The 17270-nt window shown below is 55.1% G+C and overlaps 1 protein-coding gene, 1 non-coding gene and 1 pseudogene across 9 annotated transcripts in view; 1 reads left to right on the top strand and 2 right to left on the bottom strand.

Moving 5' to 3' along the window:
* PCGF3 (polycomb group ring finger 3) overlaps positions 1 to 13625 on the top strand; it is a 40060-nt gene extending 26435 nt beyond the window's left edge. For 6 of the 8 annotated variants that reach the window (XM_023520207.1, XM_023520206.1, XM_023520208.1 and 3 more), the window contains 3 exons: positions 4532 to 4791; positions 9361 to 9441; positions 9910 to 13625. In XM_023520207.1, coding sequence (XP_023375975.1) covers positions 4532 to 4791; positions 9361 to 9441; positions 9910 to 10000 — 432 coding nt within the window. In that variant the 3' untranslated portion in view covers positions 10001 to 13625. The remainder of the gene's footprint in view (positions 1 to 4531; positions 4792 to 9360; positions 9442 to 9909) is intronic. The other 2 variants (XM_023520209.1, XM_023520213.1) reach the window with 1 other exon arrangement.
* Positions 2530 to 2645, bottom strand: LOC111729243 (annotated as a pseudogene).
* TRNAV-GAC lies at positions 2655 to 2727 on the bottom strand. Its single transcript has one exon. It is a non-coding gene; the product is annotated as a tRNA-Val (tRNA).
* Positions 13626 to 17270: the final 3645 nt, after the last annotated feature.

Raw genomic sequence — 17270 nt, forward strand, 5'->3', positions numbered from 1 at the left:
CGCGTACTCGTGCACCAGCGGCACCACCTCCGCCTCGCCTGTCTCGGGGGACCGTGTGTTGGTGCCTGTGTGCCCCGCGGGGGGGCTCTGACCTCTGACCTCAGGCGGATCTGGGTTCCTGTCCCGCCCCCACTGTCGGGCTCTCGGTGTCTGTTGGCATCGTCCGTGATAAACTGCATGGACGTTTTTCTGTTGGTAAACCATCCTTATACTCATTCCCAGGATAAACCGAATTTGACCGCGGATTTTAAAATGTATTTATGGTTCGCTAGTGTTTGTGTAGGATTGTGTATATATGTTCAAACTGGAATTAGCTGTATTTTTTTTTCTCTATGTGTATCTTTGTAGTTGTGGTTTTGAGGTTATACAAGTTTCATAGCTGGTGATAGTCCCTCTTCCGTTTTTAATTCCCTAGGGACGTTTGTATAAGATTGAGATTGTCAGTTTTATTGACCTGAGTTGACTATTCATATAGTTTCCAACTATACTACTTGGTTCTAAGTATCTTAAATTTTTCATTACGATTTCTTTTTCGACCCGTGGGTTATATTTAAAAGTATGTGTTGAAAATTCTAACCATCAGCTACAGTAATCAAGACACTGTTATAGGCCTTAGGTAGACTGTAAGTCAATAGAATGGATTCTAGAGTCCGGAAAGAAACTCTCAGGTTTATGGTCATTTGGTTTTCAGCAAATGTGCCCAGGCTCTGGCCTGGGGAGAAGATGGTGTTTTTAACAAGTGATGCCGGCACAGTTAGAGAGCCACAAGCAAAAAGATTAATTTATGCCCTTGCCGTATTCAGAATAGAAGAGCTGAAACTTTCGGACTTTCACAAGGAAACGGGAGAAAGCTTCAGCACCTCGGGTTAGGCCTAGAGTTCTCAGCTGTGACGGGAAGAGCACAGCTCGTAAAAGTGACGAATTGACTTCAGATTAGAAACCGCCGCTCGGCGAAGACACCATTAAGGCGATAAAAAGATAGGCCACAGACTGGGGAAAGGATTTGCAAATCATATTTCTGATAAAGGACTTGGATCTAGAATGTATAACTCTCGTAACTCGGTAAGGAGATGGTCCAATTAAGAAATGAGCAAAAGGTGTCGGACGTTTCACCAAAGCAGACGTACAGACGGTTCGCGAGCACCTGCGATGTCTAGCACCATTCGTCAGCAGGCGAACGTGAATGAGAACCCTGACGAGGTGCCACGTACCCCCACTGGGGTGGCTGTTAGCACAGAGACCGCCAACAGCGAGTGCTGGCGGGACGTGGAGGAACGGGAGCCTCCTGCATGGCAGGTGGAGCGTGAGATGGCGCAGCCGCTGTGGACAGCAGTCCGGCGGCTTCTTAAACCAGCTAAACGCAGATGAGCTGTCCGACCCGGCAGTCCCGCCCCTAGGTGTGTGTGGAAGCACATCCCCCAAAGATTCGTCCATGAGTGTTCACAGCGACGTGCGTAGTGGCTGGCCTGGGCACAACACACATATCCACAGGCTGACCACAGTAGGCGGAATGCAGTCCCCCTTGCAGAGGGGGACCGGCCAGTCATGAGAGGATGGGCCACTGACACGTGCCACCATGCAGGTGAATCTCAAAGCATTTCACAAGTGAAAGAAGCCAGGGGCAAGAGACCACATGCTGTAGGATCCCACTTATCTAAAATGTCCAGGAAACGGTCTGCCTGAGGAGACAGCAGAGTACCGGCTGCCTGGGGAGGGCGTGGGCGCAGGGGCCGATGGCACACGGGGCCGAGTCCTGACGAGCTGATGGAAATGCGCTAACACTGGATTATGGTAGTGTGTGCACAACTGTGAATTTAAAAATTATTGAATCATATATATAAATACACGTAAGTTAGACCTCAGTGAAGCTGTTAAAAGTTAAAAACGTGCTTTTCAGTTAGTGTATACGTTCACATAGACCAAAGACTAACGTTATATAAAAGACTTAAATTTAGTAGTTTCACTAGTAGTTTCACTGTCCATCGCCGTCACTGTCCCCAGTGTTCCCCCATGTAGATCACCACTCCATGACACTTCTGTGTTTCCGCAAACCTGAACATAAACGTATGTGTTTTCTCATTCCCCGTGCTCCTTCCGTACATAAAAGGCATGCGTGGCTGTGCCCCCTACTCACGGTCACATAGCCACGGTGTCTGTACCGGGGCACAGGCCTCCCTGTCCCTTTGCCAGGTCAGGGACCTGTGCCTCATTTACTCTGCCAGCAGCTCAGTGGGCACGAGGGCCTTTCCGGCCAGTGCCGCGGGCAAACTGGCATGCGTGGAGCCTCCGCCTTGGGCCCAGGCCTGTGGGCCCCGTGGGCGGGGGCTCCCTGCTCCCTTCTGTCCGGCTGTGTCGGTCACTAGGTACCTTCACGTCCGGAAACAGCTCGCTTCTTTAGGGAGCGTTTTCTTACTCAGCTTGTTTTCTTAAAGTCTGCTTTCTCTGACACTGACACGGCTATGTCCACTTTCTTTTGGTTAACATTTGCCTGCTACTTCAATTTTTTTTTATTATTACTATTATTTTTTACGCCTACAGCACCTGGTCTTCCTAGGTGGTCTCCCATCCAAGTACTAACCAGGCCCGACCCTGCTCAGCTTCCGAGGTCAGACATCGGGCTTGTTCAGGGTGGCATGGCCATAGACCATGGACCGTGGCTCCACTGGGGCGCGAACCCAGGGCCTTCTGCGTGTCAAGCAGACGTGCTCACCGCTACACTACGGAACCACATCTGTACTTCAGTTTTTAAAATATCTTTCTTAACTGTGACACTTTTTACAGCATGAAGCTATTTTTTTTTTTAAATCAGGAAATTTCTTTAAAAATATTTTAGATTTACCATGATTACTGGTAAGTTTGGTTTTTTCCCTGCTTTAGTTTTTTCTGTTTATTTCTTATGCCCCTCCCCCTTCTCGTTTTCTGTTGAACCAGAGTAAGTTCTTTAATCTTTTTTTGTCTCTAGTTGGCAAGATATATGTCTTATTTTTATTCTTTTAGTGGGCACTGAGTTCTGAAATGAATATTTACATTTTTAAAAGTCTGAAGTTAATGTGAGTTTGCCTCCTCCATGGCAGGAGGGTGCTCACTCTGCCTGGGTGCCCCCTGCCTTGCGAGTCTGCCACCCACCCCTCCTCTTCCCAAACCCCAGGCCGGTCAGAGCCCTCGGCCGGCTCAGCTTCCCCCGTCGTCTGCCCTGCCGGGTCGGGCTCGCTCTTCCGGGACTACAGCTGCTCTGGGTCACTCCTGTCGATGCCCGGGAGGGAGGGCCTCGTTTCTGTGCTCGGTGGCCTCGCCCGAGAGCTGCCACATCTTTCCGTGGCCTCCCCTCTGTGTTCTGAGGTGTCGCCATTGTCTGTATAGGTGTCGGTTTTGTTTTATTTATTTTGTTTAGGATTCTTCCGCTTCCTGAATCTGACGGTCGCTGTCTTTCATCATTTCGGGGAGCCCCTCTGGCATTATCCATGGGCTGCCTTTCCCTCCCTCCGTCCTCTTCCCCTGGACCCCTGTGTGCGTGCTAGGCCTCCGATCTGTCAGCTCTCACCTTCTCCGCGCTGTTGTCTTAACGAATGTCCGCGTCTCCATACTTCTTTGGGGTGATTTACTCAAGTCGACCTGTCTTTAGCTGAGACTGGCCCGTGGTCCAGCCAGCCATTGAGCTTTTAGCTTAAGTGAATGTGTTTCATTCCTGTGAGTTACAGTCACGTTCTTCTTTATTTATGGTGCGTTGTTGTTAATTCATTCTTTTGTCTCCTGAGTAGTTTTAGACGAGCACATTCTAGTTCATCCCTTTGTTAATTCTTCCGTCTGGATGTGGGGTGCGGCTGTTGCTGGAGGACCATGCTCATGAGCGAGGTGTCCGAGGTGGGGCTTTCTCAGTGTCCTGTGTGGCCTGGGGTCGTTGCTGCTTGCAAGGGTCCCTTTTGCATCTACCAGGCACCCTAGGACCCTAGAATCACTTTTACTTAGTTTGTCATTTTGCGGTCTCTTGTCACTTACAGCGTACTGTAATCCCACTGAGCTGTTGATCGTCCAAAAGGTGGCCACGAGCTTGCAGACTCGGCGCCTTTCCCTCCTCCCAGAACGCTCCCCTCTTCTGGTCAGTCTGCTGCCCGAGGCCGAGCGCAGGGCCACTTCCCTTACCAGACAGCCCAGTGCGCTGGAGCAGGAGCAGGCGCCGGCCCAGCCCGGGGACGGATGCAGGGCTCGCAGGACGGGCTCCGGTCCTGGTCGGTGCGCTCAGAGACCTGCCCAGTGCCTGCAAGGAGCCCGTCCTGACATTTACTAAAGTCCCCTGTTCACGAGGCAGAATCGAGAGTGTCGGATTGTGTTGCACAAAGTGGCAAACGACAGATTTTATGACAATGTGTGTAAAACTGTTTTTGAAAATTCTTCCTCTGCAGTGTCGAGGTCACAGATTTCTGATTTCAGAAGGCCAGCACTCTTAGGTTGGCGGCGGCCACAGGTGCATGCGGTGGCCTCGAGGGCGGGGCTGCGCGGCACGTGGCCCAGCTGTGTGTCCTTTGTCCTGCAGGTGAGCATCTGCCTGGAGTGCAACAGCAGCAAGCTGCGCGGCCTCAAGCGCAAGTGGATCCGCTGCTCGGCCCAGGCCACCGTCCTGCACCTGAAGAAGTTCATCGCCAAGAAGCTGAACCTGTCCTCTTTCAACGAGGTAGCGCGCCCTGGGGCCTGCGCGCCGTGGCCGGCCCGGGGAGCCGTGCTTCCGAGTTCTTTGGGCTCCGCAACTTTGGAGACTTTAAATCAGGAAAAGCCCTCAGTGTGTTTGGCCCCCAGGTAGCGTAGTGGGGAACAGCAGTGAGGATGGCGGGGGCCCAGGCCGTGGGCGTGGGGAAGCCACTGCTGCTGGCGGGCGCCGGGAGGGTGCGTGACTCCGTGTGCGCGTTTGCAGCACAGACGTCTCTTTTCCAATTTCACAAATGGACGAATGGGGCCTGAGCGAGGGTGAGCAGGTAGGCAGACGAGATACTTCTAAGTCGTGATAGATGCTGAGAATGAAACAAACCTGGTGGCCTAGTGGGCACAGAGGCATGGGGGGCGGGGCAGACACCGTGGCTTGAGACTTACTGGGGAGCTTCCTGAGGTGGCGACGTTGGCTGAGACGTAAGTCGTTGCTGGGAGGCAGCTGTGCGTGCACGAATGTGAGGACGGGCCGGGACTCGTGGTTTGAGGTACAGCTTTACAGTAGTGCTCAGGCTGAGAGGAGAATGGTTGCTGGAGCACAGAAGTGGAAGTCAGGCCAGCGGGGGCGGCATCTGGGGCCAGAGTCCCAGGAGACACGGCCTAGGATGGCACAGTGAGAGAGAGAAGTAGACGGACTTGCCATAGATTTTAGAGCAGTGGATTTAATGGTGGCCCCAGAAAAGGTATGTCACATCCTAACCCCAAACCTGCAAACGTGACCTTTTTTAAGAAAAAGGATCTTTTGAGATACAGTTAAGGATCTTGAGATGAAGAAATCCTGGATTATCTGGTGGACCCAATGACAAGTGTCCTTACAAGAGTGAGGTAGACAGAAATTTGAGACACACAGACGGTGACGTGAGGACAGAGACAGAGCCTGGAGGGAGGCGGCCACCAGCCCAGGGATGCCTGGAGCCACCGGAAGCTGGAAGAGACAGGGAAGACCCTCTCCTGAGCCTCCAGAGCGAGCTCTGCCTGCCAGCACCTAGATTTTGGACTTCCGGCTTCCACATCTGCGAGAAAGTAAATTCCTGTTATTTCAAGCCACCAAGTCGTGGTGCTTTGTCAGCTGCTGCAGGAAACCAAATAGATGTTGGTACCAGCATGTGGAGCCCTACCGCACCGAACACTGGAAATGTGGAAGTGGCTTTGGACTTGGGTAACAGGTAGAGCCTGGAAGAATTTTGAGAAATGCACTTTCTAAAAGCCCCGTTGGCCTCGAAGAGACTGTGAGTAGAAGTATCGTCATTAAGGGTGATTCTGGTGGTCACCGGGAGGGAGTTCGGAGCTCGGTAGAGAAAGCTTGTCGCCTGCGGGTACATGTCACCACGTCACGTAGAATGTTGGTGGAAGGAAGTAGGGTATTTCAGACACCTCTCGTGAGAGCTCAGAGGGAAAGGGGCATAGCATTGGGGACAGGAAGAAAAGTGGCCTTGCCACACGGTGGTGGAGACGTGGCCGGACTTGGGAAGCAGCCTGGGGTGGCGCGCGTGGGTGTGAGCGGAGGTTCCCCTGCGGCGTCGGCCGCGTGGTCCGGTTTCTTCTGCTTCCCTGAATGGGGAGAGGAGTGAGCTGGGCTCGGGAAGGACTGCCGAGCAGGAAGAGGCTGCCCTGGACGGCCCTGGGGACTCAAAGCCTGTCCAGGTTGTGAGAGACGATTCTACCGGGATGTCACTGTGGGGGGCGGGGGTGCTGGAGACAAAGCCAAGGGTGTGGCTGGACAGCCCTTTGCTGAAGAGATGAGCTATGTGACTCAGGGTGGCTCCAACCTCTAGGGGTGGGGAGGCGTCACCCGGGAGGTCCCTGCAGCGTCTCTGTGCCTAGTGACCTGGGTCTGTGACACACGTGGGGGACCCACAGAGTTTTTGAGAGTGCGGTATCAGCAGAGACTACACCAGCCTGAACTGAAGGGGACAGACAAGAAGAAATGGGAACGAACAGGCTGTCACGCTTCCAAAACTCTACGTGCAGTGTCTGGGCTGATGGAGCCACTTGGCTGCAACCATGACCTACTCTTCAAGTAAAGGGAAGAATGACCTAAGGGCAGAGCCTTGGTCCGGAGGGTGAAGAGGAGGCTGAGGCGTCACAGGGCGGAGGGCAGGACCTCAGCTCACAGTGGCATGTTCTCGTGAAGCCTCATGGGATTTTCCCTGCCAGCTTTCAGACTTGCTTGAGTCCAGTGACCTCATATGCTTCTTGCTGCGTCTCCCTTGTGGAGCGGGAGCCCCATGCTGCGTCCGGCCCTGGCATCCTGGGAGCACATGCTGTCTGTCCTGGTTCCACGGGGACACAGCCAGGGCGTCATTAGTCTATGAGTTAGAAGATGAGACCTGGGATTTTTCAGCCGATGGCATCTAGGTGAGATTTTAGAATTTGGAGTCGATGCTGGAATCAGTTGAGGCTCTTGGGGAGATTGGGACGGGGCAGATGTATTTTGCATGTGGGATGGATATGGGTTTTGGGGGGCCACAAAGCAGACTGTCATAGGTCGAATGATGAGCCCACCAAAAGATATGTCTATTTCCTAACCCTTAGAACATGTTGTTATGACTTTATTTGAAAAAAGGCCTTTGGAGGTATGTTAAGGATCTCGAGAAAAAGAGATCGCCTTGGATTATCCCAGTGGGCCCTACACCCAGTGACGGGGGGTCGTATAAGAGAAGGACAGGCACAAATGTTCTGAGTAGATTTTAAAAGGGAGATGTCATCCAGAGTGTATCCTCTGGCCACAGTGGATGAGGTTAGAAATCAATAACGAAAGAAATCTTGGAAAATTCAGAGTTGTGGAAATTAAACAACACACTTCCAAAGGATCAAAGAGAAACTGGAAAATACTTAGAGACGTTCGAAGAGGAAAACACGGCAGCCAAGCCTTACGTGCTGAGTGAAAGCAGTGCCGGGCGGTGGAGGGTTTATAGCTGTAAACAAACTAAAAACGAGAAAGACGTCAAGTCAACACCCTACCTTTACTACTTAGGAAGCTAGAAAAAGAACAAACTAAACCGCAGTTAGCGGAGGGAAGGAAGCGACGAAGGGCAGGGCAGAGACGCGCAGAAGAGGAGAGGAACGCGGAGCTCCTCCCCGTGGGGCAGCGGGACCGTCCCGGATAGAACGGACCAGGGAGGCGGCCGGCGGTTCCTGACGTCCGCAACGAAGGTGGGGACGTTGCTGCCGCGTCCACAGAAGCAGCGAGGGTTATGAGAGCTGCGAACGAGCGCTCTCCAGCGAGCGGGGTGACCTGAGGGAAGGGACGGAAACCAGAAGCACGGAACCCGCCAAGACTGAATCACAGAGAAACAGGAAATCTGAGCCGCCCTGACGAGGAAGGAGGTTGAGTCGGCCGTCGGAAGTCTCCCAGCACAGAAAAGCCGCGGACCCGACGGCCTCGCTGGTAAATTCTGCCGAACTTTCAAGAACTAATTCCGATCCTTCTACAACGTCTCCAGAAAGTCGAAGAGTAAAGAACACCCGGAACACGTTCTGGGAGGCCAGCATCACCCAGATGCCAAAGCCAGACGGAGACACTACAAAAAAAGACAGCCGCAGACCAGTGTCCCGTGTGAACACAGGTGCAGAATCCTCAGCAAAACGCCAGCCGACAGTTCAGCATCGTGTGAAAGGGCTGCGTCCCACGGCCAGGCAGGGCTTGTCTCCTGGAGTGCAGGGGTGGCGCAGCCGCACACACCAGCCCTGTTTCCGTGGACACTACCCGGTTCCCACGGAACGTGCCGGAGAGCCGGGACAGCGGCCTGACCCCCAGGAGTCAGGCCGGAGCAGCCGCCAGCTCATGAACAAAGGAGCAAACAAGGCCTTTTAACAACAACCCTAAACCGTTCCCCAAACTCGGACCCTCCAGCTCCGGGTGGGGGCCAGCGAGCTCAAGCAGCTCCATGGGCACCAGCACTGATTGCCACAGCCACTGGGGTCTGCCCTGCTCCGGGTGAGCTCCCCCTAGCATCCACCTGAAGGAAGTCAGTGAGCTGTCCGTCACTGAAAGGATGTGCTTGGGAGAAGTCCTCACAGACTTGAGGGCACAGAGCCCCTTTGTGAGACACACGATGGCAGGTGGTGACGTCCACACCACGATGGCAGGCCGTGACAGCGACTCTGACGTAGACTGCGGACTTTAGGTGATGATGGCGTGTCGAGTGCAGGCCAGCGACTGAGGCAGCCGTGCCGTCTGGGGGGTGCTGTGCGTGTGGGGCAGGGGCGTGGGGGGTTCTCTGTACCATCTGCTCAGTTTGCCGGGAACCCAAAACTGCTCTAAAAATAGTTCTTAAAAAGAAAAAGAAGGAAAAAGACTGGGGAGCCCGTTAGTTTTTCCCCTGAGGAGAGAGGGACAAGCTTGGCCAAGGGGTGGACGAAGGCTGCGGAACAGGGCACTTTGCGTGAGGGTAGCCGGGAGCTCAGCACCAGGGCTGTCACGGCCGGTGTAGATGGAGACCCCCAGGGGGAGGGTGTAGACGGAGGCCCCCCAGGTGCCCTTGGGTTGATGGAGAGGCGCCTTCCTAGTGCTCCCTCCCACCTGCCACCCCAGAAACGAGGGCACACGGCCTGCAGTTGATGGCGCCTGTGCCCAGACCAGTCCGGCTGGCATAGACCACGGCCACGCACACCGAGTGCCTGTCGACCCTGCTGACCAAAGCCTCCTTCTTCCGCCAGCTGGACATTTTATGCAACGAGGAAATCCTGGGCAAGGACCACACACTCAAATTTGTGGTTGTCACGAGATGGAGATTCAAGGTGAGGCGCGTCACTTCGTTCCAGGGCGTTTGACGTGGCGCCCGGAAGCTGCTACGAGCAGCGTGTTTTTATCTGGTGGTTCTGAAGCGATGATGCGGTCAAGGGGTTGTTCGAAACGCAGTTGCTTTGAAAGCCTCAACCCCAGAGTTGCCAGGCCCTCCTGGTCGCGGTGACCTCGTCCTGCTGCCAGTGGAGGGCGCCCTGCAGCCTTGGCTGCCTCTTTGTGAAGCACGGATGGGTAGCACCTGTCCTGGGGCCGGCCAGCCGGGGAGGGGAGAGACATCCAGGGCCGACCCTGGCCAGGCCCAGGGGAGGGGCGCAGGGTCTGTGGAGGAGTGGGTGCCCCCGGTCACCGGGGCCCTGGGAAGGAGCTCTGGGCCTTGTCCCCGACTGCACGCAGCGGCCAGCGCAGCGTGCCCTCGTCGTGGCCCGTTGTTGACGGCTCGGTCCCCGTGGCCTGTCTTGCAGAAGGCGCCGCTGCTGCTGCACTACAGACCCAAGATGGACTTGCTGTGAGCGGGCGGCAGGCTCGCGGCCCTCGCGCCCCGGCGCCCAGTGAGCGTGGGGCTGGCGCAACCACGACCACCGCGCTCCAGGACGTCGCCTCGGGGTGTCCTGTGGACCAGATTTCCGAATAGAGAATATTTATAACTTTTATATCCGAGAACTCACACTCAACAAGACACTACCAGCACCAGGTGACAAGATGCCGAGACACTTCAGTCCTTCAGCCAGACCAGAGTGATGCGTGCAGTGGTGGCGGGTCCCATCCTGACACACGGGACCTTCGCTTGCTTCCAGGTCCTCAAAATCTTGGTCGTTTCGGTTTAGTTTATGAATTAGGTTTCGTGATAAGCCTCGAGAACACTTGTACGTTTATTGAATCCTAAGTTATTGAAAAAATATCTTTTCATGGTGAATGACGATATTTATGTTGCCTTTAGCTACCTGAAGACTTAGAAGATATATAAAAATTTAATTTGAAAGCGTACCAAAAGAGGTTGCCATTGATGTTACGCGTTAACCATGCTGTCCATTTCCCCATCGTGCAGCCCACGAGCCGACAGCCTCCGGCCCCTGGAGCTGCTGCGTGACGTCGGCGCCCGTGGGCCGGGGCGTCTGAGCGGCTCAACGCTGGTTTGCAGAGCGTTCTTGTTCTTCTAAATTCCTCTGGTGATCAAACAGGGCACCGATGATTCAGTGCTGCCACTTAACACCCTGCTCGTCTAACCCTGTTTTCACGCAGAGTGGCGTCTGGGCGCCTCTCCTGAGAAGGCACCTCCGTCGGGGAGGGGCCCGTGCCGACGCTGGGTCCCCGTGACCCCCCGGGACGCCGGCCACCAGCCCTCCCCTCTGCTGGCCCTTGCACACCACGTGGCCGTGCCTCCTGGAGGACAGTTTTCAGGCCGAGCACCCCGGGGGCTGCTCTGTGCCCCAGTGGCTTACTTAGTTCTGTAGTGACCGAACACACCAGTCGCAGGCAGCACACACTTTGTCAAACCCTTTCTCCTCCCAAATGTCAATATTTTTGTGGAATTAGAGAATAAATTCTTTGCCAGCACACAAATATTTGTTCCTTTAAGATAGTACCTTGGAATGTATAAAGCAAGAACGAGGTCAAGGACCCGTTTTCCAGAGGGTCAGAGCGTCGTCACCTCCATCTGCACATCCCACTGACCTTGCGTTCCTCCCGCCGTCACCTTGCGGGCTGCTGCCCGTCAGCTGCCTGGCCCGTGGGGTCCTGGGGCCACGAGCCCCCACCCCCCCCGCCTCCGAGGGTGGCCCGAGGGCTGGGTTTTCCATGAAATATTTCACTTTAGTGACGAGAATTTTTTCTTGCATTTGCTTCAGAAGTTATGGTTGGGCTCACGGACCTTCACTCTTGTTTTCTCTGCTTCCTGTCTCGTGTACATAAACATGAGAAGCAGCTGACAGTGAGACCTGACCTCAGTGATGAGAAACGTTCAGATGCTTCCACCCAAGCGATGTTATGTAAGGCCTTTTAAAACACAGAAGCCGGTTGTTAGGAGCTGGCCAGCCGCCTCCTCACCTCAGCCCCCACCCGCGGTTCCGCCAGGACCGTCCAGTTTCCTCAGCCGTCCATCCCCTTCGTCTCCGTGGGACACGAGGCTCAGCGAGCGGCCGTGTGTGAGTAAATAGTACCTGTCTACCTCAAAGTACACATCGCCGCCGGAGCTCTAGACCGCGAGTCGCCACGCTGCGCCTGGGCATGGCGCCGGGGTCTTGGCCTTGTCCTGTGTGGTGAAGTGACGGGGTGAGCGGCGAAGCACCCGAATCCAGACGAAATCGGTCCAGGATCAGAGTCAGCTGGCTGCGGCTGTAAGAACCCCGTGTATTTGTAACTTTGTAGCTATCTTTGAAATCACTTGAATTTGCTATGGTGCTAAGTCGATACATCTGAACAGAGATGGAGGTAAGTCGGGGCCAGCGTCCCCATCACGGCTGGCTGCTGACCTCGCGTGTGTGGCCCACCTTTGTAATCGTGGAACCTGACAGAACCTCAGCCGCAGAAGTAGCTATTTTTCTAAGTTTCCTCGTGCAGAACGCACCACGGGACGGGCCCTCTTCTGACCGCGCCCCGCCGCAGAGGCTCACGGCGCTGGGCCCTCAGTGATGTCGAAAGGCTGAATTTCGCGGGTTTCAGCATGAAAGTCAGGCTCGGTGAGTGACGGGATCCCATTAGGTTTTCTCCTACCAGAGGGAGTTACTGTGAAGTCACCCTCACAGGTGCTTGTGCAGCGGGACCGTCACCCAGCACTCAGTCCCACCGACATGGTTTCCATGAAAATAGAAAATTCAGATAGAATATATAATATTGAATTTAAGGTTTTGGGGGGTTAAGAAAAGAAAACCTAACTTTATAAAATTATTTATTCTATTTTAAGCCTCTATCATATTTTCCCATCCAGTGTTTGGTTTCCGTGGTCCAGCTTTATTTACAGGCATATAAAATGAAATTGTAAGATGTTTTGCAAGCTTCTTTTTACTTTGAGTCATTTTAATTTGTATGTCATTGTTTTGTGGGGATGAAGAGCTTTGTTTATGCTTTTGTGCAATAGGTTCCAACACGCGTTCATTAGACACACGTTTAAACGGTAGCGTAGCGTCTTTTCCGCAGAATTGAAAAGGAGAGTAAGTGGAGTCTCAGAGTCCGTACAGTCGGCATCTGGCTTGTTTTCATCGTCAGAGAGGCTTACAGTGCGTGTGCCTGGGCAGGAACGCGCGGCAGCAGCATTCAGAAGTAAGCGGCCCGGCCACGTGGCTGCCGTGGGTCTTGTGGCCTTGAACGCCGTGTGCCACGCCCCTGGACATCCCCCCCTTCCCCGCACCGACCACAGATGTGACGGTGCCGCCTCCCTGAGCTCCGAGCCCGCCAGGGCATGCGGCCTCCTCTCCACCCCTTTAGAACCCGTTTAGTTTTCCCTCAAAGCGCACAGGTGTTTTCCAGGGATCTGAAGTGTGTCGTTGGATTGAATGTTCTAGGAATGAGCCAGCCGGTTTCTGCCTTGTGTGTGAATCTCTGATGTGCTCTCAAAAACATCGAAAACAACTTCAGTGCAGGTAGCTAAGCCACAAAATGTAGTTTCTCCGTGTCCTCAGGAAATCACGCACACTCCGCCACGTCACCTGTGACCTTAGCCTGACAAACCCGTGCGCGTCTCTGCTGTGGCATCTAAGTGAACTGAGTGCGTCGAGATCGGTGGATGAGAGAATGTCGTTGAGACCGCACTGCTGTCTTTACAGAGGCTCCCTGCCAGGCGGGACGCGGCTACTGCCCGCCCGGGCGCTCCCCACCTGTCTGGAAGCACGCCCAAAGTGTGGCGTCCCCGATGGTGTGTGCAGCACAGTGTCAGTGTCCCTTCCAACATCTCGATGGGGTTCGTGGGGTTCAGGGCAAGAGCTCACCTCTGAGCCTGGCTGTCGGGCGTGGAGATGACAATGCAGAATCATATTTTTGACTGTTTAATTTGAAAGTTTACATTTTTTATGCTTTGTGTTGGTGTGTAATTTTTGTACTATTGGTGGCTAGTTTTTGTCTACAATCTTTTTTGAAATATTGCTTAAGTGCTTTGATTTTATGACCGTGAAGCTTGTATTCAGTGTTTTGCCAATTAATATTATATGCTTGTAATAAAAGCAAAAGAAAAACTTGACTAAATTTACTTCGGGCTGGAAATCTGTTACCTGAAACATCCGCGAGAGCGTAAGGTAGATGGTGTCAGGGTGACAGCGAGACGACATCACTGTCACCCTGACTGCTGGTTCTGACCGCTTCCACGCCACGCTCGCTGTCCCTGCCTCCTGCAGCCCTGACCCTCACAGCTCCCTCCGTGACCACCGTCCACCGGGAGTGGTCACCTCAGTGACTCTCACGTTGGCTGCGGAGCTTCATTTAACTGCGTCTGGTGTTTGGTCCCCGGGGTTCGGTGGGCACCATGTGTGAGGTCCCAGTGAGCGGTGCGGTCCCATGTCTGCCTAGGGTTCTGCAGAAGGACAGGGTGGCGAGAGATGCACAGACACAGGTGCACATAAAGGGACTCACCCGGTGGGGGGCTGCACAGCATCGTGGGGGCGAAGACCAGGGAGACTGGGGGGCTGTGCCATCCGAGGGCAGGGGAGTCGGCATCCCACCCAGGCCAGAGGCTCTGTTAGTTCTGTCTGGGCCTCGTGGGGGCCACGACGCCTGCTTCTGGGAGCACTGCACAGATGCCCCAGAGAGCTCTCAAGCCCAGGGACTGTCGGCGTCAACACGCAGACTACCCGCCACAGACCATTGACACGGCCAACACCTGCGCTCAAAACCTGGACATTTAAAGCTTAAGTCATGTACAGCAATCTCGAAAATCCAAGAGGACTGAGAGCTGGGAAAAGGGAGATGACCAAACCGAGGCCAGTACCGTTAAAGGTGAGTTCAGTCTTCAACTGACTTCACAGACTTCACTCGGTTTTGATGTCAGGTACTCGTCTCAGACGTTGGAATGTTGGCTGGAGCCACAGGTAAACGTTCGTGTCACGCAGGTGCTGGAGTGGAATGCAAGGGATGTCTTCCCAGGTAGTGGCCCCTTGCTGGCCACCGGTGGGCAGATGGCAGGGAGCTCGGGGCAGACCAGGGGCCGTGGGGATCCGGCCGACACCCCGACCAGGCAGCTGGGGGAGAAAGCGCAGGCAGTCCCGTGTGCTTGAAAACGTGCACCTCCCATTAAACCGAAAAGTGCCACTGCAGAAAGCCGTCCGTGGCTGCGTCCCTGAGGGGTGACACGCGCACAGCAGGAGCAGCGTTGGTACCTTGGCGCATGCTGCAGCCAGAGACCTCCACGCCGAGAGCGGGGGTCTCCCTGTGACCTCTGTTCTTAGGGACAAAATGGCCGCCAGTGAGCATGACAAACCCAGACCCATGGCGGGTGGAGGCCGCCGGCTCCACGTCCAGCTGCGTCACGATGCGCAGTGATGGCAGCTGTGCGCTCACGCAGGCTCCGCTCACCGCCTCCTGCCGTTTCCAGGCAGCGAAACTCTCCCCCAACGCCACGGCTTAACTGCCTCGGGCTTTGAATCCCACATAGACAGACAGATCGGTTGGTCATTGCGTGTATTCCTGTGACCTGCGTGTATTAGGGTTCTGTGAAAACAAAGTTGCCTTTTGAGAGGTGAAAGGGTCTGCCTGGCCTTCGTGGGAAGTGGCCCAGCTGTGACGTGCTGGGACTAAGATTGCTCTCCCACTGGTGGGCGGTGGCTTCACTAAGACCTCGGGGAGCATGACTGCCATGCACTGCGAGTCCTGGATGGGGCTTCTGGTGACTGAAGTCGACCCCAGGCTCCAGAGGGACGAGGGCACAGGTCCCTGGGACCCACGCTTTTCTTTCTAGCTCTGCGTGGTGCCATGGCTATGCAGTCACACTGGAGGGCGCTCATCCCCACACCCCAGCACCGCTGTACCAGCTGGAGGAACACAGCGTGTGTCCCCCTCCTGGAGACGTGGCTGAAAGGCTCCCTGGTCTCTGGTCACCCACCTCCCTCCACAGAGGCACCCTCGGTGGCACCGTTAGCGCCCGCAGGGGGCCCGGTTCCTCCCCACCGTGGGCCGCAAGGTGGCACAGCAGGGCCAGGACCGTGGGGCGCTTGCCCTATGACCTTCCGTGGCGGTGGCCTCTCGGCACCACAATGTGGCTTCTTTGTGTCTGAGCTTTCTCCAGGGTGTTCCAGGAGCTTCCTCACCCTCTTCACAGAGTTCTTGCGTACCTCTCGCCTGGTTTATATCCCATGCTGTCCCCTCGGGAGGTGGGGGCTGGCCCATGTGTGCACTGGTTGGTTACCTGGTGGTGGTGCCAAACCTGTTCCGAGGTCCTAGCTGGGTCCTCCTGGATGTCCACAGAGGTCACCGTGTCCCAGCAGACGCCGCGTCTGCCTGGCACGTACCCGCTTTGAGTCCTGGAGCTTCTGCTCCCTCTTGGGCCCTCAGAAGCATTAGCTAAGGGTGACAGCAAGCATGCAGCGTCCGGCTCTAACGGACCATGTAGCAACGATTGCAGAGTCTCTGGCAGGTGCCTTTAACAAGCTGGAGACATTTCCTCTCGTGACAGCTTACAAAACATTTTAATCAGGAGTATCTTTTTTATTTTTTAAATTAAAAATTTTTAATTAACCTTTTTGTTATAACATATATAGATTCACGTAGCCATGATCAGGACACAGAATGGCTCCATCGCCCCCCAAAACTCCTCATGCCAGCCCTTTGCTGCCACCCGTACCCCCGTAATCCTCAAGAGCGTCATAGAAGTGGAGCTGTACCTGCGTGACCTTCCGAGGCTGGCCTCCGCCCCCGGCTGCCGCCCGCCCGGCACATCCTCAGTGCTGGTACCTGGTGTGTCTGCCGCTTCGCCGGGGGAAGGCGTTCGCATGTTCATTTCTCATGGCTGTGAATAGAGCCGCTTCGCGTGTGGACGTGACCCCAAAGGTGATGGTGTTAGGAGGCCGGAGGCGATTTGGTCACGAATAGGATTACTGTCCTTCTGAAGGAGACCCCAGAGCTCCCTCGCCTCTGCCACGTGAGGCCGCGGCCAGAAGATGTGTCTGTGAACCAGGAAGGGGGCGGCACCAGCCGTGGGTCGGTCCTGGACGTCCAGCCTCGAGGCTGTGAGAAATGAGTCAGTTTAGGCCCCAGTCTGTGGCGTTTTACGAAAGCAGCCTGAACGGACCAGGACAGACTAACACGAGGGGAGCTGAGAACATTTTGCTTATTCTTCATGCGTTGCTGCTATGACCACTTTGAAAACAGCGTGGCAGTTTCTTCTAAAGTTAGGCGGACACCTGCCCACGACTCAGCAACGCCCCCAAAGGCATTTACCTAGAGAAATGGAGCAGGCGTCCATAAAACTGCTGGTTCTCTCCGTTTAGCTCACGCTGGGGCCGCCCCATCCACCACTGGGCTCCAGCCTAGACAGGGAGGTCTTACTCTTCCCGGAGTTTCTGAGCCCGGTTTGCTTTTTCTCCTGTCGCAGGTAGGAGAGCTGCTGGGCTTCTGCTGCTCCCCTGCTCACCTGGCGGCCTGAGAGGGCAGGGGCCCGTCAGGCAAAGGGCGCTGGGCCCGCCCCGCCAGGCGTCAGCCTCTCTTCCCTCCCCCCGACACGCCCCCCTCAGCAGCTCCCACTCTGCCTGTCAGAAGGCAGGAACGCGGGGTGCTCACAGGGCGGCCAGGCACATCTGTCGTGGCTTTGGGCCCCGCAGGGTGAGCTGGGAGGGGCTGACCCCGCACTCCCTTCTCTCTGTGTCTTCCCTTAGCTACTGGTTGTCATGTTGATTGAACTGGATTA

Source organism: Pteropus vampyrus, unplaced genomic scaffold (assembly GCF_000151845.1).
Source record: "Pteropus vampyrus isolate Shadow unplaced genomic scaffold, Pvam_2.0 Scaffold253, whole genome shotgun sequence".
Lineage (NCBI taxonomy): Eukaryota > Metazoa > Chordata > Mammalia > Chiroptera > Pteropodidae > Pteropus > Pteropus vampyrus.